Source organism: Thalassophryne amazonica, chromosome 13, assembly GCF_902500255.1.
Source record: "Thalassophryne amazonica chromosome 13, fThaAma1.1, whole genome shotgun sequence".
Classification (NCBI taxonomy): Eukaryota; Metazoa; Chordata; class Actinopteri; order Batrachoidiformes; family Batrachoididae; genus Thalassophryne; species Thalassophryne amazonica.
In genome coordinates this window covers 24136456-24164104 of record NC_047115.1, presented here as the reverse complement: position 1 = coordinate 24164104, position 27649 = coordinate 24136456, and the positions used below count along the sequence as shown (strand labels likewise).

At 40.5% G+C, this 27649-nt stretch overlaps 1 protein-coding gene across 4 annotated transcripts in view; it reads right to left on the bottom strand.

The window, feature by feature from the left end:
* Window positions 1-27649, bottom strand: part of phactr2 (phosphatase and actin regulator 2) — a 118564-nt gene that overhangs the window by 43658 nt on the left and 47257 nt on the right. Inside the window, exon 1 of one of the 4 annotated variants that reach the window (XM_034184568.1) lies at window positions 25894-26057. The exons of the other annotated variants lie outside the window; for them this stretch is intronic. Within the exon in view, the coding sequence (XP_034040459.1) occupies window positions 25894-25924 (31 nt within the window). The 5' untranslated portion in view covers window positions 25925-26057. Of the gene's footprint in view, window positions 1-25893; window positions 26058-27649 lie in introns of those variants that run through there. 4 annotated transcript variants of the gene reach the window in all.

The window sequence follows — 27649 nt, the reverse complement described above, 5'->3', positions numbered from 1 at the left end:
TGTGGCTGAATGTGTGGTGAGACGTCTCAAATCATTGGTTTGGAAGTCAATGGCTGCGGGTATAAATTTAGAAATATTTGTGTGCATGAAAAAGATGCAAACTGCACGTTAACAGTTAAAATACTTTCTATATTGTAACAACTAAAGCTAAATATTTAATAGTAGATGTCCCACTGCGTTATGCACAACCATTGAGTGGACCGGTTAAAACAGATGACAGGATCCCTTAAACAGAACGTTGATTTCACACAGTCACAGTTGCTACATCTTAAACATGAGCAAAATTCTTCCGCCTTACACCCCCAGAGGTACAGCACCATCATATTCTAAGTTTCTGGAGAGAGTCCTGGGATTCCTTGAATGGAATACTGATTTCACTTGAATTCACATTGCCCCAGATGCTGTACGTCTTAATCACTACTGATTTTATGCTCGTTGGTAACAGCAATACACACTGAGCCCATATATAAATTACGTTACGTCATGACATGGCATAGCTGCGTCATGACATTTTGACATCCAGCTCAAAAATAGTCTGCCTGCACTCTATTTTCATGCTGGCAGTGCGAATGGCCCCGCCTTTTCTAAGTGCCCCACGAGTGTGTTACTACACAAATGGCGCGGGACTGACCACAATAAATGGCATGTGAATTTGCGGTGTGCTCCCCCCCCGCAACAGAGGTGGCCTGTGAGTGTGTCCCCCCCCCGAGGTGGCCGGACTGCGATCGTTGTCCAGTGCAGTGTGCATATGAACGGCTGGCATGTCCATGTTGGAACAGCTGACCACTGTGTACAGTGCAACTGTGGGCGGGCTCTCATGCTTTCATGACATGCTGATAATTACATACAGACAAAATCACAGCCACGTCTCAGCGTGCATGGCACGGTGTGAACTACATTACCAGGCAGATACCAGCCAGGCTTATATCAATCCCACAACGGGGAAAGGTGTGAACACATTCGTGTGTGATTGCTTTGTTCATAGCACTGTGGACACAGTGGGCATATCAGCTGACCGCCGGCCAGCGCTCATGTCAGCTGCAACTGACAGAGTGCACACGACATGTTAAATTAAAACACAGAGAACAGAGAAGTGTAGTCAAATAAATAATTACTACAATAAATAAATGCATATTTACATAAATACATCACAGGACAAAGGGACAGAGGGTGAGACTTTTTTTCTGTGAGCTGTGAGTTGTTCCAGATAGGTGGGTATGTCAGCGGCAAGCAGCAGGTGCTGAGCCCTGTTTACCCATAGGTCACAGCTGGAGAACACATATCGTGACATGCAGAATCACATGTCACAACACTCCACCGTGAGGCGCGTGCATCGGCGGCTCTCTTCAGATGGAAATAAGTAAACCCACATATCACATTTGCAACAAGTCGGCAGCGAACGCCTCAGAGCGCACTGGACTGAGCAGGCTGATGTGTTTATGAAACATGTGCATCAGGTCAGTCATGTAACATGTAAAAGGCAGTAAAACTCATCCATGTCAGTTCATTACTTCCTTGTTCCCTCCTTATTTTGTGCTTACACATTTTCATTAATTTATGTACATTTGCTGCTGCTGTTTGTGCACGATGTGGTGTCACACCTTCTGCATGCTCACACTGTGTTCTTGCGGGCGCACACGAGCGTGCGATCGTTCACGCCTGTCCAACCGTGTGTCCCTTCCGTCAGCAGGTGGAATGTTTCACAGCTCCCCGATTTGTTTTTTTTTTTGCCCTTTGTAGTTACAAAACTGAGAGCAGAGATATGGAACAAGGACAACAGCCCTCACCATGTATATATGGATATAAACTCACCTGACTCTTCATTAGGTACATCTGTTCAACTAGACATTACAAAAATCTAATCAGCCAATCACAGGGCAGAAACTCAATGCCTTTAGGAATGTCAACATGGTCAAGAGGTTCTGTTGAAGTTCAAGTCCCGCATCCGTACCTCCGGAGGCAGTGAGCAAAGGGAGTGCACATGCATTGTGTTTTGCGTGTGTCTGTTTATAATCTTCTCGCCCAGAATAAAAAAGAGAGTGTTTACACAGGAGACAAAAGTGAGAAAATGTTAATGCCTGTTTGAGAAAAGTGTATAAAGTGTGTAGTGAGGGGTTTTACAGCCTTAAAACATCTATAATAATTGCAAAAATAGCGCTGACTACTTCGCGGATTTCGCTTATCACGGGTTATTTTTAGAACGTAACTCCCGCGATAAACAAGAGACCACTGTAATCCCATCTTTGAAAAATTCCCATTGGATTTAGATTGCGACACAGCACTGAGTCTGCACTTTTAAAAGTACATCATAACATTAGTCTGTTGGTTGGATGCAGGGAATCCTGCAGTGCTGGTCCTGTTGGACCTCACAGCACCCTTTGACACTATGGATCACTCAGTACTTGTTTCCCGGTTAGACTATCTTATTGGTATTCAAGGTACTGCACTTAGTAGCTTAAATCACATTTGGCTGAAAGAAGTTGGTGACCTCTCATCATCAACTGCTCCCATGTGTTGTGGAGTACAACAGGGTTCTATTCTTGGGCTTATTCTATTTTCTTTCTACATTTTGCTGTTGGGGTCAATTATAGCAGAGCACAACCTGTTCTTTCATTGTTATGCAGATGATCTGTAAACCTATCTGTCTATGAGGACTAATGGGAGCGCGGTTTGTCATTATTATTTAATCATATTTGTGATGTAAAGCAGTGGCTGTCCGAAAACTTTCTTTATCTAAATGATGGTAAAACAGAGACCATTGTGTTTGGACATTCTGGCATGCGGAATGCGGTAACATCAAACTTTGGTGGTCTGGCTAAATGTATAAAATCAGCTGTCAAGAATTTGGGAGTGATATTTGACAGCTGTTTGAGGTTTGATCAACAGATAAACTCTGTTGTCAAAGCACGTTTTTCCAGCTTCGACTTCTGGCTAAACTGAAGCACTTTCTCAGTAGATGTGATCTTGAGACAGCCATTCATGCTTTCATCAGCTCCAGGCTTGATTATTATAATGCACTTTATACTGGCATTATCCAGTCTTCTCTTGCATACCTCCGACTGGTGTTTTAATGAACACTTCTAGACGTGAGCATATTACGCCTGTACTTTACTCACTCCATTGGCTTCCAGTTCACTTTAGAATTGATTTTAAGATTTAATGTTTGTTTTTAAGGCTATTAGTGGCCTTGCAACCTCTTACCTGTCTGAAATTTTAACTCTCCACACTTATAGTAGGACATTACGGATGTCTGGTCGGCTTTACTTGGATGTTCCGAGGTCAAAAGATAAACTCTGGGGTGATGGTGCTTTTGCAGTAGCTGGCCCCAAATTGTGGAACAAGTTTGATTTACGCGCTATTCAAGACCTAGCACCTTTTAAATCAAAGCTAAAAACATATTTATTTGAACTGGCTTTTAATACCTAGTGGTGCTGTGACGTGTTTTGTTATTATGTGCTGTTTTAACTTTATTGTGTGTTTTATTTTTCTGAATCTTTGACCGAGCAGTTCAGACACCACCTGGCTGCTGTTAAGTGCTTTTTCAATGAACAGTGACTGATTGATTGATTGAACAGAAAACTGATGATACAGTGGGCACAGGTTCATCACATTTGCACAACGGAAGAGCGTCAAAGCGTTACCTGGTCTGATGAGTCTCCATTTCTGCTGAGACATACAGATGGTAGCATCAGAATTTGGGATTTACAACATGAAAGTATCAACCCGTTCTTACTTTGGATCAATAATTCAGGATTGTGGTAGTGTGGTGATGTGGTAACTGTATGACACTTTGACACAGATATGAAATAAAATCTCTTACAAATGTTTTCGGCATCTTGTGTAATCCACGTTATTAAAAATTAAGAGGGTAAAGGGCAGCAACCCTGTGTGAGCAAAATGTACCTAATGAAGTGGCCAATGGGTGTAACAGCATTTAAACAATATTGCTGTACATGTGCACTTGGTTAAAGCTTGGCCAGCTAATCGCAGCACACACCCACCTCAGAAAATCCTGCCTAAGTCCCTTACAAATAATTACAAAGTACTTCAGAAAGCTTGCAAGACATTACAAGAGAGAGAGAGAAAAAAATATTTCTTTTTTTGTGCAAAAAGAATTTTGAATGCAAAATTATGACAATTTTCCAATGTGTAAAATACAACTCTCCAACTTCACTCTCAACTGGAAAGGAGGAACATCGCTTCAGTTTGTGCAATATTAGTTGCGTGCATGTGTGCCTGTGTGTGTTGGCTGGATCTCTCTGCTTCACCAGCTCCTCCTCTTCCTGCCCAAAGATTAGAAGTGCAAAGAGCATTCTGGAAAAGTGCAGCATGTGGCTGGAGGAAGCACTGTGTGTGCGCGCGCATGTGCATATGTGCCACATTCAGAGGAGGAGGAGGTGGTGTGTAATTCCTCATCCTCGTGTATGTGTGTGTGTGCTGCGTTCAGAGGAAGAGGAAGCTGTGTGTGATTCCTCAGCCTCAACCACTGGAAGGTTGTGACTTTACGTCCTCCTGTTCAGACCTTCTGACGTCACAGTAATCACAGGTACAATTTCTAATCACTTGTGCACACAAGTTCATCATTTTTTCCCACCTGACTGCTAATTAAGTTTTTGTCTTCAAATAACTAAATGATCTTGTGAATTTACTAATAAAGGAAGTAATGAAAGAGATCTTTAAGGGCCCTATCTTATGTCCAGCACAAAGCAGTGCACAGTGCTGCGCTAGTTTCCAACAGATGCAGCTGTCACTGTCATGTCTGCTACTGGCCACGTTGTTGTGTAAGTACACGTTGCTACTTGTACACAGATGAGCAGAGACTGCAAGTGTAAATGCTGTCATCTGTGCACTCATGGGCGCGTTGGGTTTAAAAGGATCAGGCGCAGTGCTGGCACATTGTTATCCTCATGAGGCAGCAGTAGGCGAGTGCGACAGAGACCATCAAAACCCGAGTCTGAAGTCAACTCAAGCACAAAATGTTTCTGCTGTTTTTCAATATTCACACACACATTAGTGCACGAAGCACAGACTATCCATTTGTGCACACAGGGATGAGAATTAGTGAATTGAAATCAAAAGTAAAAACGAATGAAAAAACTGAAAAGACTGTCAAAGAAGAGCTTCCTTGGAGACGACCGAGTTCTATTTAAGAAAGGCTGAACTTGCACAAATGCCCACACACACACACTGCAAAAAATAAGTTTCATTTCAATTTTTGCTTTTGTTTTAGGTAAAAATGAACTTCAACACATATTTTAATGATAGTTGTCCCCTTTTCTCTTTGGTTCATCCAAAGAAAAACAAAAACTTCAAATACTGACAACTTTAGAGCAGAAAAAAAACTCACAACCCAACCTGTGATCATTGACCATCCCAGACCCAGCGCCAGAAAAAAAAATATTAAGGGGGCGATGAGTTTATCACAGGGGCGGGGTTGGCCTCCCCCCCAAAAAAGTGCATCGGAGGGGACGTGCCTCTGTGCGTGCGTAATGAATTGGGTGCGCTCCTAGAAAGCTCGTGTATTTAGGCTACACCGTTGTAAGAGACTAAGAGTGAAGAGTGATGACAGTATTTTTTTATTTATTATTTGAACGTATAGACCCTCGGTCAAGTGATCTCCTGCATACCACAGAGCCGGTGTTCTGTTGAGATGAGGTGCGCCAACTTTCGACACTCTGAGCTGTGACATACCTTTGCATTGTCCAACAGGAACGACACGTCGGGCCAAAACACGGAAGACTAGTGGCAGAAACCACTGATCTCTACAAAATGGATTTAATCCATTTTGTAGAGATCAGTGTAGAACTTGTCACAGGACTGCTCATTTATAGAGCAGTTTTCTGAAGAAAAATCATTGGAAATGTTTTTTTGTTGTTGTTTGTTACCTCAAAATTTCTGATTACTGTTAAAAAAAAAAGTTTAGAACACTTGTAATTAAAATAGGTAAATAAATCAATAAATGGTTCTTTAGAAACCTTTCATCAGTAAATTAAAACCACCTGTTATTTCAGATTAGATAATTGCTTGTTTAACATGAGGAACCTCAGACATTTATTTTTAGACAAATAAAATAACATGGAAACTTGTACATTTTTTTTTTTAAGTCTGGTAGATTATTTATATCTCATTTCAACCAGAAAAACAAACACTAAATAAATACAAATGTTTATTATAAATGCAACAGGAAATAATTTAACAATGACTGCAGTGTGATTGTAAAGTAGGATTTCTGTGACATAAACCTCATGTTTTTTTATATATATAGTCATTTAAACTTGTAATTTCGTCGAAATATGTCATTGCCTTTAATGTTATCAGGACAGAGTAATTTCTAAAATATGAATTTGAGCACAATAAGTGGAGAACTTCTACCTGTGCAAATGTCTTTTGACTTTGATTCGTGGACATTTTTAATGATCTGTTCATGTATTGTTAAAATATAAAATGAAACAGCTTTTTAAAAAATAAAATAGTTGCTGCTGAAAGAGCCTTTTATTTAGAAGCAGGTGATGTTATGCTCGATTCTCGGGACCAGATGAAGGTCTCTTCTGCAGCTTTGAACTCTGGTGGTGTTGCTGAAGACACTTTTGTCCTATTTTGAAGAGCAGAGATGTTTTCTTTCGACTGGACTTCGTGGTGTTCAGCTCATCAATGGAAGTTTGGTTGTCTGCACAGCAAATGTTCCTGATTGGGACAAATAAAAATATTTCTTTAAATATAAAGAAACACTAAACAGTTTATATATATATAAAAAAAGGGGGGGGGAAAACGGCAAAAAAACACCCGAAAAAAATAAGTTTTTTAAAGTTGAGCTTTTGTGGTGTCTGAAAAAAGCTGTAGCTTTATTTGGTAAAAATAAGAAAGACTGAACCATCTACAAATTAAAGCGTTCACTCAGATCAACTGTGCTAAAAAGCTAAGCTAACGTTAGCCGATCAATAAACCTTCACAGCAGTGCAGAAACGTCACGTTTTACTTTTATTTTATCCTCACCTCGATAAAGCTGCAGAACTCACCTCCGTTGGGCAAACTGGGACTTCGCATAGATCCAAAAAGTGGGAGATTTCGGACTGAGTGGGTCTGCTCCATCCCCCCGGCTGCCTGCTTCGCTCTGCCCTGGAATGATGCCTGAAGGCCGCCTTCTCCATGCGGGTCGGCCCGCTGTCGCGGTTCGATCGATATCCCACCAAGTCGCCAGTCCTCCCTTGGTCGGCGTCACTCTGAAAAGTAGCTGAAAAAAGCTTCTCCCGAAGCGACGCGTCTGACGTCACGACGCATTGGAAACGCACCGGCCTGGCGTTACAAAGTGTTAAAGCGTCGCGCTGAAGCTTGCAGTGTGAAAGGCCCTTGACCCTGCTTGAATAAATCGAGCTTGCCCTCTGCTGCACTGACAAGCGCAACCCTCAACCTATCAAATCGCTTGAACACAGACACACGCCATATCCATTTGGTTTAAAATTAATTACTTTAGTTAATTAATTTGGTTTATTTGTTAAATACGTGATATTATTGAATAACTAATATTTTGCAATATTTTCCAGTATTTCTTTTTCTTTCTTTTTTCTTTTTGATAACTAACATCCGAGGGGGTGAGGTTGATGACGTGAGGGGGCGTCGCCCCCAAACGCCCCTTCGTGGTGCCGGGTCCGGACCACCCCCTGGGGGGTGGGTGTCTCGGACCCCAGGTCTGAAGCCACACTGCTGCATTTGAGCCAATGGACTCCATTTTACATTTAAATGGGACTTTATGCTGTGACATGACATGGATCATGTTGGATCCTGGATTATGTTTATTTTATTCAACATTTATGTTTGTTGTTTTATGGAATGAAAGAATTAATTAAAGATCTACTCACACATAAAGTTAAAAACGTAATTTAAAAAAAATTGTATTAGAAATGTTTGCATGCATGTCTGTGTCTTCTTCCTCTTACAGTTGCTCTCGTTAGGGGCCGCCACATCAGACCAGTCGTTTCTATCTCACCCTGTCCTCTGTATCTTCCTCGGTTACACCAACTACCTCCATGTCCTTCCTCAGCACATCCATAAAATTGATCTTTGGCCTGCTTCTCCTCCTGCCTGGTGGCTCCATCCTCAGCATCCTTCTCCCTATATACCCTGGGTCCCAAATCTGCACATGTCCAAACCATTTCAATATCGCCTCTCTAACTTTGTCTCCCACCTGAGCTGTACCTCTGATATGTTCATTCCTAATCATGTCCATCCTCGTCACTCCCTTCTGTCACAAATCACTTCTGCCACCTTTCTCCACTCACACCTCCTTGCCTGCCTTCTCTTCTTCACCTCTCTACCACATTCTCCAGCTAATCCCGAGTATTTAAACTCATCTACTTTCACCTTGTCTGCTTATGGGGGGGATAATAATATTTATGTATATGATACAGTCTGTATAAATTATCAAAATTTCATGTTAATTCACAATTTCTATAAATTCCAATTCATTTTAATGGAAAGATTCCAACTTGGACTACGGCAAATTGTAAAAAAAAAAACAAACAAATTGTCAAAATTTCCAGAACTTCCCATGTAAAGTTTCTGGAAAGTCTCTGGACATTTTCCGCACCTTTGCAACCCTAGCTGCCACATTTAAAATGTCCAACTGAAGAGTTCAGATGCAAAACCCAGTAAGTCCTTTTTTTTCAAATAGAGAAAAACGCAGGTGAAAATTGAGATTTAAAGGAAACCTTTGCAGAAATTCACAGACTTTCATCAATAACATGAAAACAGTTTATTCAAATTCTTTCATATTTTGCATACTGACGGTCCCCTTGACAGCCAAGTACATGTTGGCGTCAACTAAAAATTTATGGTTTTGGAGATACTGGGTTTTGCATCTGAACTCTTCAACTGTTTATGTCCCTTTAAAAACGGAGGAGCTGTGTATAAAAATGGCATCTTGATTGTTTCATTCCATCTCCACTGTGGTGGTGTACCGAAGCAAAATGACCAAAACTACATACATGACTAGCGTATATACGAATAAAGATGCACAATGTAGCAATTCATGTAATGCTGTACAATGCGAGTTGTTGAATCATTTGCCCTTTTTTATGTATTGCCAAATCACAGAAAGACATGAAATTTGAAAACAATTCCAGTGCGATGCCATCAAACTGGATTTTGTACACCTCATGACCCAGACGTCCAAGAGCCACTGCACGGAACAACACACCACAGCATCAAGAATTAAAAAATAAGAAACATCAATGAGGAAAAGTGCAGAGAGGCCAACAATGCACACTCCCTAGACAGCAATCTATTTAATAACTCACACACACACACACACACACACACACGCATGCACGAACTCATTTCCTGTTCCTGTGCTGATATCAAATCACAACAATAGGTGCCTTTCAGCTGCTGCTTTGTGCTGCTAATGATGGGAAAACCGCAATTATTGTTTGTAGCTGCAGCATCTTGCTTATTTACACATAAAAAATGATCGCAAACAGTTACACTTAGTGAACAAATTTATAACTGACTTTAAATGCGGCAGAGGTTTGTGTATTTTATGTATATAGGAACAGAAATCTATTAGACATTTAAGGCAAACCTATGGAGATTCTTAATTACAACAAGACTCCCCGACGCGTCATTTTAACAAACCAGTGTTTGCTAAAAGAAATTACAGCTGGTGAGTCGTTACTGTTTATCCACACTGAATGTGAGTTCCAGACCATTGTTATTTTAAAAATGCATGAATCACTGAGCAGGCGATGGTGTGGCACAAGAGTGAGTCAGGATTTGAATATTTAGCAGGTGTGGGAATGGCTGAGATAATCAGAAACACATCTTAAGACGCAGCAAAAACCTGAATGATGCAATTCTCCGTGGGAATTATTCAAGCAACATAATTATTGCACCAAGGCGCACAGGAAATATTGACTGAGCCACACTGAAGTGACTGCGAAACACACAGATGGATGACAAAGTGGAGAAACATGGTGGAAGTGGTCTAGTCCATGAAGTCAACCCTAACATCAACATGTGGAATAAAACATATGATATGACTTTCACAGTCTCAATGGATGAGAATGGATGAGATGATATCACCTGAGGAAATATAGGAAGGAAAATGTTTATCCTACATATTCTACTGAGCGATTGAAGAGAATACAGTGAGGGGTGTCATTTCATCTGGTCCAAAGGTCAAAGCTGGAAATCTTGGTCATTTTCAGGAAAAACGTTCACCGAGGGGAAAAACAGATTTGGGGTGTCTCAGTATAATTTAAGTACATCTGCTATACAGCTTGAGTGGTTACTGACATTTGGGTTCATTTTAGTGTTTTTCCCCTGTTATCATGGTAACACATCAGTTTACATCTGTTACAGTTTTCCATAAAAGTCTGTGGATATATTTATCTTAATATAAATTAACACAAATTCTGAAATATGGTATAATATCCATGTTATGTGTGGACGGATGTGCAGATTGGCAAGTCATACTGTACATGTCATGTGTAACTTATTGCATTTTTTATGTGCATCAGTGAATTAGTCAAGTTGGCTTGTGCAACTACTACTTCACATTCCTGCATGAAATTATGACTTATTGTGGGAAATATTTGTCCAATAGGGTCGCTATTGGTGCTGAATACTATGTAGACACAATAAAACCCTGTAATTTACAAACAGTTTTCAACAAACTTTATTATGTTGGTAGGAATAATTAACTGAAGATCCTCCATCTGAATGGCTTGAATTTTGGAACTACACAGGCACATTCTCACTCCTAACTATGGATGGGTATCGAGAACTAGTTCTTTTTGAGAATCGTTAAGAAATTATTCAATCCACCAACATCAATAGCCTTTTTGCTTAACGATTCCCTTATCGGTCCTTCAGAGCGGCCGTTGTTTTTGAGGGTGTTTAGCAGGAAAATGATCATTTCTCTACGTTGATTGCAGACCCTACACCGTGTCTATAATCAACCGTTTTTGCAGCCCGGCTCTGCTTGAAGCTTGAACCAACAAAGCAGTGCTCCGACCCGCTGCTTCGTTGGTTCTCTGCTTCGCTGCTTTTCAGAAGTGGCAAGTCCACTTCTTAACCCCTCTCAAAGCCATTTAAAGATGTCAATCATGACATCTTTAAATGTTAATTTATGTCCAACGATCAAGGATCCAGTGACCAATTTCATATTTATTTAAAGAGTCAATAAAATGTTGACATAGAAAACCTGCCAAGCCTACTTTTAGTACACAGAAAATTCACAAGAGGTATTTATAAGGGAATCGATAAGGAATCAGAACAATAAGCGGAAATAATAATGGCATTGATATCAATAAAATCTTATCAATACCCATCCCTACTCCCAACACGTGTCATTTTGACAAAAACTGCTGTTGTGACCAAACGGCAGTATATATGATGAGTTGGGTTGCCCCTTCGTGTCATTTAGTGATACGCAACGCAGGGAAATGCTCACCCAAACCCACATATAGACAAATGTTCCCTGCTGTGTTGACAGATCACGCAGGACTCAAGCAGACAGTTCTACATGTTATCAGAGAGAAATGGGACTCCTGTATATAAACGTGGTTGTCCGCGCTCCACTAAATGATGCAAAGGGGCTACCCAAGTCATCACATATAGACATAAAAGGGGTGTTGACCAAATGTAAATAGGTAACAAGCTGTGAGTTAAACTGTTTCACCAGGTACCCAAAAATCTACTGACTGCATCAGAACTGTCTGTAGTGGGCACTTTAAATGAGTGTTTGAATTCCTTGACAGTAATTAAGATGTCGACTATTGTGTACGTATGGAGTGAACCTTGTATTGATATATGTGCAGTCTACACTGGAACTTTTGAATCCGAGAAACCCACTTTGCATCTGGTCGCAGTGGCCTATAAGAATTCCATTCCACAATAACTGATCTGACATCAGTACAGATCTGCACCTTTTTGTCTAATCTACCATTGTAAACAACTGATTTATATATGGCTAAGTTGCAACATTTCTGCCATTAAATGTTTTGTCAATCTTGTATTGTGCTTTCTCACTTACTCACTCATCTTCAACCGCTTACTCCGGGCTGGAGCTTATCCCAGCAGTCATAGGGCATGAGGCAGGGTACACCCTGGACAGGACACCGTCTGTCACAGGTCCACATATAGACAAACACACACATTCACACCTGCACGCACACCTACAGACAATTTAAACTTGTGCTGTGTATTCTGTCTAATTAAAATAGCCGTAGCAGATGGTCACCTCTCTGAGTCTGGTCTGCTTGAGGCCTCTTCCTGTGAAATCAAAAAACGCTGATGCAGTTATGTAACTGCTTATGGGCTGAACAAGGTCTAGACCTTATATGTCAAGGTCTAGACCTTATATGTCAAGGTCTAGACCTTATATCTAGACCTTTGAGCTAACTTGTGTTAGAAATAGGCACTGAACAAATAAACAAATGAATTTATACTGCATAATTAACAATGCTTAATAATGTCAGTTTCTAGTTGCTGTTCAGCCTCAGAGATATTTTTCTTTACATTTGCAATGCAATATCATGATACGGCACAGTACACGTAATCATTTTTTAAAGCTTTTTTTTCTGACAATACAGCAGGAACATTCACTAAGGAGGAGGGGAAAAGGGAGAGGCTTCCTTCCTGCACTGGATGTCACCAGAAAGGGAAGAACAAGACATCATGAACAGAAGTAATGACAGAAGTAATGACTTTAAATTGTCTGTAGGTGTGTGTGTAGGAAGAAAGAGGGGAAGAGAGATCTGAAGAGAAAAACAAGAAGAGAGGGGGGAAAAACTATCAGTATAAACTCGTGTGGAAAAAAAAAGAAGGGCGGAAATGGGAATAAATGTAACAAAAAAAGAAGGCAACAGGAGGTGTTGCAAGAGGAGAAGGAGGAGCAACGCTGGGCACTGGCTGCAGATTTAACACTTGGGTCATTTCTTCCAACCTGAAAATATTCCACATCTTTCTCCATTACAGACTCAAAGCACGCACAGTAAAGTTTAACTCATGAAACACAAGGGAAGAGAGAGTGGCAGACTGCAAAATGAATGAAATGACATCTTTACATTATATCAGTATACACGCATAACTCGTTATGCCTTTATGATGAGGATCTTTCAATAAGGCACTGGCAAATCACTTTCCTTCGCTGCTCTTGGTTCTGCAGATACAGCATTTAAAGCACATCCCAACACTATTATGTAACCCATAATGCAGCCATGCAGGACATTAACTCCACGGATCATTATTATACCCTCGGGTTCCTTTGCATTGTGCTTTAAGCGCGGTACAAACAGCGGGTTCTTACGTTGACGAATGAGTTCTGTTTTCATCAGTCATTCCTTCCTGTACCTCACAGCCTTAAAATGCTCACAGTAAAATGTGAAAACATGCACAGAAACACCACATGCTACATATTAGAAAAACAAAAATTACACTCAATTTTGGAAACATGCCATCCTCCCCAGTAGGGTTGCCACATATCCAGAAAAAAAAATTGATACACGGTAGCAGTTTCGCTATCACAGCAGGGGGAAAATGACAAAAGAAATTAGGAGACATATTTTTCATAAAGATTAGTGCACAACCCAAACAATAACAACACCATTTTAAAGTAGTCTGACATAGGATAAAACAAATATACAGTAACATAACTGTAAGATATATATATTCAGTCATTTTCTATACCCAGTTACTGTACTCCAATTAAAGGCCATGGGGTGAGGGGTGGGGTACACCCTGGACAGGATGCCAGTTTATCACAGGGCAATATACAGATAGACAAACACATGCACACCTACAGTCAATTTAAAGTTTCCAATTCACCAAATCTGCATGTCTTTGGATGTGAGAGAAAGCTGTAGCACCCGGAGGAAACACACGCAAACACGGGGAGAACATGCAAACTCCACACAGAAAGGCCACAGGTGGGAATCGATCCCATGGCCTTAAAAGACAGTATTTTTAGGTTGTCTGCGGTAGTGCAAAAAAACAACAACAAAAACCCTAGAAACAACTCATTAACAACTTATTTATATGGTCCTTGCAACGACAAAAAAGCTTGAATATGTTACTGCATGCATCCATAATGTTTTCCAAGTTCAAGTGAACACAGTTTTTGTTTAAAAGTTGGGATTTCCAAGTCATCTTGAATGTAGCGTTAATATAAAATTGCATTAATATAAAAAGCAGACCTGGAAGTCAGGGTTTGACAGCAAATGACACTTAAATGACACTCTGTGACTTTGTCTTTGGCCATCTATCATTTTTATTAAAAACAGTAATGTTACATTGCAGCTGGCTGTCTCTGACTCTATCCCAGCAAAGTGCTATGAAGAGCTGGTTCATCATTCAATTCGAATTAAAAAAAAAAAGAGTAGTTGAAGCATTTTGTTGTTGTGCAAGGAATTTAGGGTGAGAGGAGGGGCTGTGGGAACCTGTGTGTTAACTAGAAGAGGCAAAACCTACACTGTTACTACCACTTCTGTTGCAAATTAGTATTTAATCCTTAGTAATTTCAATCTTAATTACAATTTCAATTTATTTTCATTTATATAGGGCCAAATCACAACAAAGTTGCCTCAAGGCAATTCACACAACTAAGGTCAAACCTTACTAACACCCAGAGCAAGCACACAGGTGACAGTGGTAAGGAAAAACTCCCTCTGAGGAAGAAACCTCAAGCAGACCAGACAGACTTAGTAATTTTTCTTTATCAATTAGTATCTGATTATAGATTTTTGACAACCCTAAACCCCACAATATACTGTATTATAGCAGCACTAATCTCAGTGTATCCCTCTGCATATGGATTACAAAACAGCGACACTCTGAAATGGATCAAACTGATATGATGGACAGTTAACACTGTTGCCTCCATTACAAAGAGGTCAAGGATTCAATCGCAATACAGCCAAACAGCAAACAGCACTCTACCAATGCATGCTGGGATAATCTCCAACTCCCAAGTGTAAGCAGCAAGTACAGAATAATGACTTTTGAAAATACAATGTATTTACTCCACATATTGGCCTCCTGTCCACTAGAGGTGCAACGATAAACGACAAAACTAAAAAAATACACTTTACATGTACCGAACCAGGTCATGTAGTGTAACAACATGAGGACTGGAACACTGACTATGAATTACATTGTCAAGCTCCAGTTTTAGTGATTGTGTGTGTGTGTGTGTGTGTGTGTGTGTGTGTGCGTGTATGGAAATGCAATGTAACAATTAAAAATTTAAAAACCAATACTTAAAATATAGAAACTGTAGCTCTTCAGACCAACTGTTTAACCCTCTGGGGTGCGAGGGCATTTTTTTTGGACAGCTCATTCGCCTGGCATAAATGTTTTATTATTGCTGTTAACAGCTCTCCCTGCATCCCACAATCAAGTTTTATGTCACTTTTTTCAGGACAACCTGTGCTTTCAGAATATATATGTTTTTGTTGTGTTTTATAAGTGTAATAAAGGTTTACAATCAATCAATCAATCAATCAATTTTTTTTATATAGCGCCAAATCACAACAAACAGTTGCCCCAAGGCGCTTTATATTGTAAGGCAAGGCCATACAATAATTATGTAAAACCCCAACGGTCAAAACGACCCCCTGTGAGCAAGCACTTGGCTACAGTGGGAAGGAAAAACTCCCTTTTAACAGGAAGAAACCTCCAGCAGAACCAGGCTCAGGGAGGGGCAGTCTTCTGCTGGGACTGGTTGGGGCTGAGGGAGAGAACCAGGAAAAAGACATGCTGTGGAGGGGAGCAGAGATCGATCACTAATGATTAAATGCAGAGTGGTGCATACAGAGCAAAAAGAAAAAGAAACAGTGCATCATGGGAACCCCCCAGCAGTCTACGTCTATAGCAGCATAACTAAGGGATGGTTCAGGGTCACCTGATCCAGCCCTAACTATAAGCTTTAGCAAAAAGGAAAGTTTTAAGCCTAATCTTAAAAGTAGAGAGGGTGTCTGTCTCCCTGATCTGAATTGGGAGCTGGTTCCACAGGAGAGGAGCCTGAAAGCTGAAGGCTCTGCCTCCCAATCAAAAATAGGCAAGGAAAAAATAAAGCGAAAAATAATTTTCCACACACATTTATTCAAAACACACAGCAAACTATAATAAACAACTGTTTTGACACTTTATAAAGGTAATTTGAGGTCTTGTGTGAAAGACTGTACAACAAAAAGGTTCAAACAATAAACACAAATGCACATTTTGAACAATATATACAAAATGGTCTATGCGTTTTGTTGTCCATTGATATGGTAAACAGTGCTTTACGCAGAGAAAGCAACAGCATTATCCAGTAACATTCACATGCAAACTAGTGGAGCGATCATGATAGTTACTCTTTGTTTGAGACTGAGACTGTCATCAGAGGCTCTCCATCTACTCCTGCTTTCACTGATCGCTGTGCATAATGGCACAGGGCACACTGAGTATGTACTCATTGGAGCACCCGGGGGGCTATTCAAACAGGCTAACTAGTAACATATCACTCCTGAAAATGATCTTTGGCTTTTTACATGATGTGAATCTGCCCTACGATTGGATTTTGGAAAACCATGTGATGGTGAACCAATTCCGATTGGACACTCACATTGCGCACGTCATCACAAAGCTTCTATGAAGAGTACAAAGATGGCCGACGGCTGGCACAAAAGTCCGTGGAATTAACTTTTCAGCAAAAAAATAAAGTAAGTTTCTATCTCATATCATTAAAAAGTTACTTATAATTTAGTAAAGCTTGGTCTGAGCCGTCGTATACTACGGCGTTGGCCCCAGAGGGTTAACTTTTCAAGCGAAATCATCCCATATTTTTATATTTTGTGCAAGTCTTTTGTTCTATATCTCAATGAGGAAACCTGACAAAAATGTACTGTGATGTGGACCATACCATGACCTTGACACCGTGATTCATACCAAAGCTGTACCATTTCACCCCTAACTGTCCACAGATCTGCTGGATTTTGCAAGATCAAACGTACTGGGTTGTTTTTTTTCCATGTGGAAATTAGTCTTACATTCCACTTTTGTCAAGAAATGTCCTAACTTGCAAAAGGCACACTCCTTCAACATCTCACAAGAAAAAACAGCACCCAGGAACCATAGATAAGCACTGCCGAGGAGCTTCTGGCCCATTTGGTGAAAATGATAATTAACTATGGATCAACACTGACATTTTAAAGTACTATAAAATCAATTCCTGTTGTAGTTAAAAATGATTGGAAGTTCATGTTACACTCCCTCAAACTCCAAAATTCTGTGCTGGTTCATGTAGAATCTGCACTTATCACAAAATATGGGCATGAAAACACTTATTTTTGACTCCTGTCACATTTATCAGAGCAGTCCACGTCTGACTCCTGTTTGCTGAGTTGGTGTGCACGTTGTGTCAAATTCACACACATAACGGCATGGTCGCAACCGTTTGTTTCACTCGACCTCTGCTGTTCTGCCTACTACTCTGTGATGTCTGGTTAGCTGCCAAAACAAGCAAAATAGATGCGCAAAAATGACAGTGAATAAAAACTAAACTGTAGCAACAGGCTCAAATAATAACATAATATACGAGGTCTATTAGATAATAAACCGACCCTTTTATTTTTTTTTTTAAACTATATGGATTTGAATGACGTGCGATTACACCAATCATGCTTGAACCCTCGTGCGCATGCGTGAGTTTTTTTCACGCGTGTCGGTGACGTCATTTCCCTGTAGGCAGGCCTTGAGTGAGATGTGGTCCCGCCCTCTCGGCTGAATTCCTTTGTTTCACACGCTGCTGGAGACGGCACGCGTTGTTTTATCAAAAATTTTTCTGGACCTGTGAGGAATATCCGAGTGGACACTATTCGAGAAATTAAGCTGGTTTTCGGTGAAAAGTTTAACGGCTGATGAGAGATTATGGGGTGTTTCTGTCTGTGTAACGACTTCCCACAGAGCGGGACGTCGTGCAGCACTTCCAGGCGCCGTCATCGGCCTGATTCCCCCAACAGTGCCGCGACCCATTTCAGGCGTGTCCTAGAAGCGACTCGCCACTCCACAGAGAATACACACCGAACAGACTGAGTCTATTTTTGAAGGGAGCTGCATCAAGCTTCACAAAGAAGACGGAGCCACACAGAAAGTCAACACACAAATGACATAGAAAATTAGGTCAATTTTCTAAATAAAATACCCCTTGTAGGTTATAGAGAGACTACAGAACTATCTAACTACATGGACGACTCACCCATGGTAGAAGCAGAAAATTCAAGCAAAAATGTCCAAAGCAACAAGTACACTACTGGTGGGATCTGCAGTCATGTGAATGATGAAACAAACAGTGATGGTTGTGTGATGTCATGAAGTCACACCTGGTAAAATGAAGGGCTGATTCAATTACAGCCAAACTAAAATGTCTTACCAATCTGTTTATTTGTTTGATTATGTAGTACAACCCCAATTCCAATGAAGTTGGGACGTTGTGTAAAATGTAAATAAAAACAGAATACAATGATTTGCAAATCCTCTTCAACCTATATTCAATTGAATACACCACAAAGATATTTAATGTTCAAACTGATAAACTTTTTATTTTTTTGCAAAAACCTAATGGATTTGAATCACGTGTGCTTGCATCAGCCAACCTTGAACCTTCGTGCGCATGTGTGAATTTTTTCACACCTGTCGATTGCGTCATTTCCTGGTAAGCAGCCTTTGTGTGAGGACATGAGTAGCGCGCTCGGCAGATTTTCATTGCAAGGAAAAAGACGGAACAACTGGAGCAGCGCCGCATCAAATTTTGCCAGAAACTGGGCAACAGCCAGGTGGAAACCATTCGGATGATTCAGACGGCTTTCGGAGACGATCCTGTGGGCATCACACAGATTAAGGAGCGGTACAACCGGTTTACAGACGACCACACAACGGTGGAGAGCGAGTCACGCTCCGGTCAGCCATCAACATGCTGAAATGACCAGAACATTTCCAAAGTGAACGCTGTGATGATGCGGGACCGTCGTGTGACTATCCGAAAATTGCGGAAGAGGTGGACATCAGCACTTTTTCGGCACATTCCACTGTGACAGAAGATTTGGCCATGAAAAGAGTTGCAGCGAAATTCGTGCTGCTGATGGCGGAGCAAAAGCACCTTCGTGTTGAAGTCTCACAGGACATGTTGTGACATCCCCACCTCTTCCACAATTTCTGAGATAGTCACACGACTGAAAAGTCACTGAAAGCCATCTGAATCATCCGAATGGTTTCCACCTGGCTGTCGCCCAGTTTCTGGCAAAATTTGATGCGGCACTGCTCCAGTCGTCCTGTCATTTTCCTTGCAATGAAAATCCACCGAGCACGCTGCACACGTCCTCACACAAAGGCTGCTTACCAGCAAATGATGCAATCAACAGGCGTGAAGAAATTCACGCATGCGCACGAAGGTTCAAGGTTGGCTCATGCAAGCACACATGATTCAAATCCATCAGGTTTTTGCAAAAAATAAAAATGTCTGATACTTTTCTAACAGACCTCGTATTTGCTCATTTTGAAATGGATGCCTGTAACACGTTTCAAAAAAGCTGTGACAGTGGTATGTTTACCACTGTGTTACATCACCTTTCCTTCTAACAACACTCAGTAAGCATTTGGGAACTGAGGACACTAATTGCTGAAGCTTTGTAGGTGGAATTCTTTCCCATTCTTGCTTGATGTATGACTTCAGTTGTTCAACAGTCTCCAGTCGGGGTCTCCGTTGTCGTATTTTGCGCTTCATAATGCGCCACACATTTTCAATGGGTGACAGGTCTGGACTGCAGGCAGGCCAGTCTAGTACCTACACTCTTACTACGAAGCTACGCTGTTGTAACACGTGCAGAATGTGGCTTGGCATTGTCCTGCTGAAATAAGCAGGGACGTCCCTGAAAAAGATGTTGCTTAGATGGCAGCATGTGTTGCTCCAAAACCTGGATGTACCTTTCAGCATTGATGTGTAAGTTGCCCATGCCATGGACACTAACACACCCTCATACCATCACAGATGCTGGCTTTTGAACTTTGCGCTGGTAACAATCTGGATGGTCTTTTTCATCTTTTGTCCGGAGGAAATGACGTCCATGATTTCCAAAAACAATTTGAAATGCGGACCACAGCACACTTTTTCACTTTGTGTCTGTCAATTTCAAATGAGCTCGGGCCGAGAGAAGGCGGCGGCATTTCTGGATGTTGTTGATGTATGGCTTTCGCTTTGCATGGTAGAGTTTTAACTTGCACTTGTAGATGAAGCAACAAACTGTGTTAACTGACAATGGCTTTCTGAACTGTTCTCGAGCCCACGCGGTAAGACCCTTTACACGATGTCTGTTTTTAATGCAGTGCCACCTGAGGGATCAACGTTCACGGGCATTCAGTGTTGGTTTTCAGCCTTGCGGCTTACATGTAGAAAGTTCTCCAGATTCTCTGAAACGTCTGATTATATTATGGACTGTAGATGATGGAATCCCTAAATTTCTTGCAATTGAACATTGAGAAACATTGTTCTTAAACTGTTGGGCTATTTTTTCATGCAGTTGTTCACAAAGTGGTGATTCTCGCCCATCTTTGCTTGTGAACAGCTGAGCCCTTTGGGGATGCTCCTTTTATACCCAGTCATGACACACCTGTTTCCAATTAAACTGTTCACCTGCGGAATGTTCCAAACAGGTGTTCTTTGAGCATTCATCAACTTTCCCAGTCTTTTGTTGCCCCTATCCCAGCTTTTTTGAAATGTGTTGCAGGCATCCATTTCAAAATGAGCAAATATTTGCACAAAAACAAAAAAGTCTATAAGTTTTAACATTAAATATCTTGTCTTTGTGGTGTATTCAATTGAATATAGGTTGAAGAGGATTTGCAAATTGTATTCTGTTTTTACTTACATTTCACACAACGTCCCAACTTCATTGGAATTGGAAGTGTATAACATTCAGATTAGATTTAGCCTGTAGCGGAAAACTTCCCTGCTTCCATCTGAACAAATACACAGGCCAACTCTGCATTTAATTTAGCCTGTGTTTACATAGTGGCTGTTTTTCCCAACGTGCTTTGCGATGATGCCTCACATACACGCACACGCGCACACACACACACACACGCGCGCGCGCAAATGTGCTCAACTGCACACTAGAAGTAACTTTATTAAGGACCTTTCCCATCTGAGGGGGAATCAAACCAAGGATGGTCTGTTGTGAAGTCACCACTTTATCTTTTAGATAGAACATCACCAAATTATATATACACAAACAGCTCCATCAACACCAAAGTCTGAGCCATTTTGAAAGAAAAACAACCCTCCAAAATCAGGTAAAGCGCTGCCACTTTATCTATCGGCCAATGTGTTTTGTACAATTCTGAGCACATTCCAATGTTTGGAGCTGGAATTCTACCCCTAATGGTATTGCAAATATCACACTAAACTGGTCAATAGCAGATTTAGAGTTATTGAGTAAGACAGAGTTGCATTATTTCTATTTACTCCAATGGAGTTTTTTTTTTTAATTCACAGCAATGATTAAACATGGAGCCTCTCAATAGTTCCCGGAAGTCAGCAGCAAGTGTGAGCAAGGCAGTAGAGTTGAACCCCAATAAACCATGTGTGATGTACTTATGAAGGGTAAGATGATTAAAAATCAAGTTTGCATTTGCCCACTCAGGCTATCGGAAGCCTACGTAAACCATGTGACCATCAAGCATTACTAACTTCTGTTGATGTGACTCTGTCAATGGATCTATGCAAAGATCGTACCTATAGTCTATATCAGCTGTGAGGCCCAACAGGCCAGTAGTTATCCCTGGATACTGTAGAATTACAAGAAGAAGAGGCTACGTCTACCCTGGATTGGACGTGAGGCTGTCTCAGGTTATTTCCCCAGCCAACGCTGGCACCCATTTATACAACTGGGTGGACTGGCCCGGTGCAGATGAACCATCTTGTCCAAAGACACGGACAGATAATATATACATATATATGTATCATAGAGTTACATATATGAAAGCTAAGTGCGGACTCCCTATACTGCTAACGTAGCGATGCTGTGCCTACACGGGGCTTGGCTGCCACTACCGAAGAAGGCAAAAAGGACACACAGTACCCAGATGTGCAATACAGCGTGTGTGTTGAGTGAACAAAATGTATCTAACTACATACATAAAACCAATACAGACAAAACCAAACATTACTAACTGGAGAAATGAGTTAAAATTTTATAAGGCTTTATCATCGGATTTAATCCAATAACGCCTCAAAATGAGTTTCTTTTATAGACAAATTTGGTCTGTAAATGTAGTGATTGTCCTATATTTTATTTTATTTTATTATATGTAAATAATATACAATAACCCCCTTATGTTCTTTTACTTTTTAATTTTATGTGTGCAGCTATTTCAGGATTTTATACAGTAGCTGTTTTGTTTCTATTTGATGCATAAATTAACAAAAAATATTGGGCTTACACGGACCGTAAATGCCATACCTACCTGTTTATGGTTCAGTTTTTCAATAAAATAATATTATTAATTACATTAGAATTAAAAGAGCTCAATTTCTTACCTTCCTGGCAGAAATAGAGCGGCTTCAGGCTTCATAGTCCCCCGATGTGGAAACACACTTGCGACTTGATCATCGCTAAACACAGCACAGTGCATCATGCAATGTAAATAAATCCATGGGTAAATTCTCGTGATGTCATTGTCCCAAGATCCAAATGACATGAAATTTCCAGCTTGTTACTGTAAATAAAGTTTATAAAAAAAAATTCCAGCTTGACACAAAATAATGCTCGACGCACACTCTGGAGTTGACTGTGGGATTAAAGAGAGTGAATGCAGTACGTGCATTTCAGTAAAATCCGACCAAGTAAAAACCATCCAGGTAAACTCCAATCCAAGTAAAATCTGTCTGAAAACATGACACAGCACAATCACACACTGTGTCACTTGTAGCACTGAACTCTGCAATAAGCACTGCTTTCTGCCCTTGGCGGTAACTGCAGCACATGCTCTGTTTTGGCACAAGGCCATGCACAACTCTGCCCTCTAGCTTTCATATAGTAACTCTATGATATATATATATATATATATATATATATATATATATATATATATATATATATATATATATATATATATATATATATAAAATAAAACTCGCCTAAACCATCATCGTATGAACTGGATATTCGCACTCACCGGACAAAAGCAAAAGTCCCAGTGCTTTTGTATGGTTTTCCATGTAGTAAACACCATATACCGGATTTTGCATAACGGATTTTTGGTCACATCGGACAAAATGTCCCGTCCGATCGCAATGCATTTTCATTAAAAACCCCTTGCATATACCGGATAGAGCAGTCTGGACATGCCCAGTAACAGAGGTACCAAATTAATTTCAGCACTGACACTCACCGATTTGAGCAAAGTGCAACAAAATGCTGCTTGCTGTCTGCACCGTCATATGGTGTTAAGTTTCACACATATCCTTGGGTGTGACAAACCAAAGAGCTTTAGATCAGAGCTCTCTGCCTGGCTGCGAACCCTCTCCGTGATGTGCATCTGCTAAATGACTGAAACCGCAAAAGGCTGTAATTTGTCACTTTTACGTTTTCACTCCTTCCTCTCCCGTCATATTTTAAAAGTTTTTGCAGCGCGCCTGCCGATTACATTTTGATCATGGATTAAATACATTTGGCAGAAAAGTCCGCAAATACGACCAGCTTTACAACACGGGGTCAGAAAAAAACGCTGAACATAATCCATGGAGGAAAATAACACGTACGGTAACGTTAGTTTGGAGGTTGATGATTAAAGAAAGAAGTTGAGCTTGTTGAGGGACAAATTAATCCAGAAAAACCCATGGTTCCTGTGGCAACTTGAACTTTATAGTCTCAATTTTTTTCTTGGGTGGTATTTTCTTTTAATGCTCAGCATCTGTGCTATACATTTTTGCAGGCTAAAATTGTTACCTTCACAAAAACACTTTAAAAAAAACAGATTATGAATATTTTAAATCAAAATTGTGTTAAATATGGAGCCTTAGACTCTGTAGGAGGTCTATTTACAGCAGTCTGATCTTGTCATGTGATGACATGTATGTTCTTGGTATTCCAGGTTATTTGCAGCTGTTTCTAAAACCCCAAAAATGCCTTTAATATTTTGCAATTATTATTTTGTTCCAGTTAAAAGTTATGTAGTCCTGTTGCTAGCATATGCTATCTGTACAAACAACATGAAGTTTGCCTATTTGTTTTATGATCAGTGAAAGTATAACCATGTTTTTTTATTTTATTTCTTTGCAGGCATGTAGACATACTCCACAGAGTAGGTAATTATAGTAATTGCAATGGATCCTGTAGCACTTGTAAAGTGCAAGAAAGACATTTAAAATTAGATTAATTCATATAGAAGCATTTTTATCTACATGTGATTCCTTGTTAAAGTAAGAATGATCAAGAACAGAAAATCTGCCAAAAAGCTATTTTTCTGTGAAATTCGCACATTTTAGAGTTTACATTTATATGTACAGTTAACAGTTTATGTAACATTATTAAAGGTTATGTTAACCTTAGGTTTTGTTTTACACGTTTCCTGGTGAGTTTTTTATAATAAATAACTTTATTTTTAATGACAAACAAATATGAATTTTTAACTATCTTGTCAGTTTTTGACCTTTTTTTTTTTTTTTTACCAATTTGACCTAGAACTTCAAAATTGAGCATAGCATCCACCCACGTTCTTCACTGTATTACTAATTGATCTGGCATGGATGCCTAGCATTAACATTCAAATGCCATCAAATCTTTTTAGCACATGTTGTCTGGGGCACTATTAAAGGGTAACGTGCACGTTGACGTCATTGCATGGCCACAGAGCTGGAGAAGCATAAATCAGGCTTTAGGATTTTAGGGTACCACTCCACAGTGGACTTAGAAAAAAGAGTGACTTGACCAAATGTAATCTTTTTAATGCATATAATGCCTGGCACTTATTGAAGGCAGGCGTTTTGACCCCGTCATTAAATGAGGCAGATCCTGATTCAGGATTCCCTGTAGATGTTTGCTGCCTCCTGACTGTAACTAATCCGTTACATACATATAACTGATTTTGTGTTTTATACCTATAACGGATTTTGATTATAACAGACAAAATTCATTGATCCACCTGAATCCATTATATACGAGTTTTACTATATATATATATATATATATATATATATATATATATATATATATATATGGCGATCAACAAATATCCACAATGGGTGAGTGCCTCCTCCAAGCAACATTCAATATTATAAGACATGCAGAGGGCAGTAATGGTCTGTGAGCCTTGTCTGGCACCTGGTATGTCAGTTTGAGACAACTTTACTGAAGGTGTTAAAATGTCGTCACAAAGATAACAGACATAATGAATGAAATATAGAAGGGAAACTCCAAATCTGTACATTTGCTCCACTCTTCAACTACAAACTCTAAATATTTGTGCTGTAACTACAGTTCGTAAGAGTAAATATGACTGGATGTTTGAGGTTTCTGTCACTCTTTTTATTTTTTTTGTTGTGAAACTGCGCTAACGTGGAATTAGCGTCAGAGTGAAGTTCGTTTTCGAACGTCATAAACGCCTCTTTGTACTCTGTGGGTTACAGGGGATTTCACGGAGTTTGTAGCAACTGTTCACGTTTAAATTTAGAAACGGACACCGTGATGTCCACACGTGTAGCTCGTAAAAAAAAAAAAAAAAAAAGTGCCTCGTTTTTCACGAGGTAAAAAGTAAAGAAAGACGGGTGGGAGAAAAGCGGACTTCCTGAAAATAAAGATAGCGGTATGCAGCCGAGCAGCGTGCACGTACGCACACTGAGACAGACACACGCACACTCACCGCTCGCAGACTGAGACACGGTCTGACCCATATTCTGCTGCTCCGGCCGGAGCGGGACCCCCCTCCGAGTCAGGCCCGCAGCGCCGGCTCGTGTCGCCGCGGTAGACCAGCCCCGGTCCCGCCGCCGCCGCCGCCGCCGCCGTGCAACTTCATGTCGTTGTTGAGACGGTGAGAGGAAACTCGGTCGGCTGGTCTGTGCTTGTCGTAACTTCCCCTCCCCGAACCTCCTCCTGCGAGCAGCTGAAGGAATGCCTGTCGTTCCTGCGCGCAGATGGAGTCGCTGCTGGGGTCACAGGGCGGTGAAGAGCCTCCAGAACCTCCGGATCCAGCAGCACCACCGAGAGCCTCCAGAACCTCCGGATCCAAGCAGCACCACCGAGCCGAAAAAGTGCGCTGCAAAAGTCTCACTCTCGTCTGCGATCGGAACAACGCAGCAACTCAAGACAAACTGGTTTTTCTGCCCTCCAGATCCACATGAGGTGGTGCCCTGTTTAAAATTGGAAAATTTTGTTTTGTTTTGTTTTTAAACGACAGGGACAAAACTCTGAATAGGGGCCTCAATTGCAAGGAATAATTTATTTAACTGCGCAATACAGGGGCGTAGCCACGATTTCCTGCAAAGGGCTGCATGCAAAATAAAGACACTTTAGTACTGCTGCTAGAGCAGTGTATTCCAAGTTCTTCACATTCATACTTCACATTTCAATTTTTAACTAGTTCACAGTCAGTTCATTGAATATATATACAGTGGTCCCTCGTTTATCGCAGGAGTTACATTCTAAAAATAGCCGGCAATAGGCGAAATCTGCGAAGTAGTCAGCGTTATTTTTTTTTTTACAATTATTATAGACGTTTTAAGGCTGTAAAACCCCTCACTACACATTTTATACACTTTTCTCAAACAGGCATTAACATTTTCTCACTTTTCATTCATGTGTAAACACTCTCAAAGTTCAAACCTTAGTAGAAAAATAAGACCAACCTGTTTTCAGGCCCAAACATTTGTTTGAGAAATAAAAATAGAACGTTTTCCTATAAATAATTATGATGGCTTTTAGAACTAACGAATTTAATTTTAATGATCAACCTACAAGGTTGGACATATAAGAAATTATTAATAGTGACCTACCAGTATTTAACAGTTCCTCTGATCACGCCTCTTCGTCGTGGCGCCGCTCCGTGACACCTCGGTGCAGGTGTCTTTTTCCGATTTAAGAACACAGTTATGGGTAGTTGTTGGCACTCTTTTTTCTTCTGGGTGAGAAGATTCTTATAAACAGACATGCAGAACACAATGCACGTGCTCTGACTTCACGGTGCCGCGACCGGCCTGCTTGATAAGGACGCAGAACACAATGTGCTGTAAAAAAAAAAAAAAGCATGCAAAAATGGACTAAAAAATCCGCAAAACTGCGAGGCCGCAAAAGGTGAACCGCGTTATAGTGAGGGACCACTGTATATATTTTTAAAGAGTGAAAATGAGTGTCCCTGCTGGCCAGAAACGCATCCTCCTCCATCCCACCTCCACCAGTTGGTCCCTGTCTAATGCCGGGGAAAGCTTCACTCCTGCCTTCTTCCGATGGCAGGATTCGAGAACAATGTACCCCCGTGTAGTCAAGACCAGGACTGGCCTTAAAGATTGTCCTAATATTTTGTACAATATCTCTATTGATTAAATTTATAAGTCTCCTATGTCTAATGGTAAAACTATTTACCGCATCATGTCACTTGTCATAACAACCAATACAGATTTCCT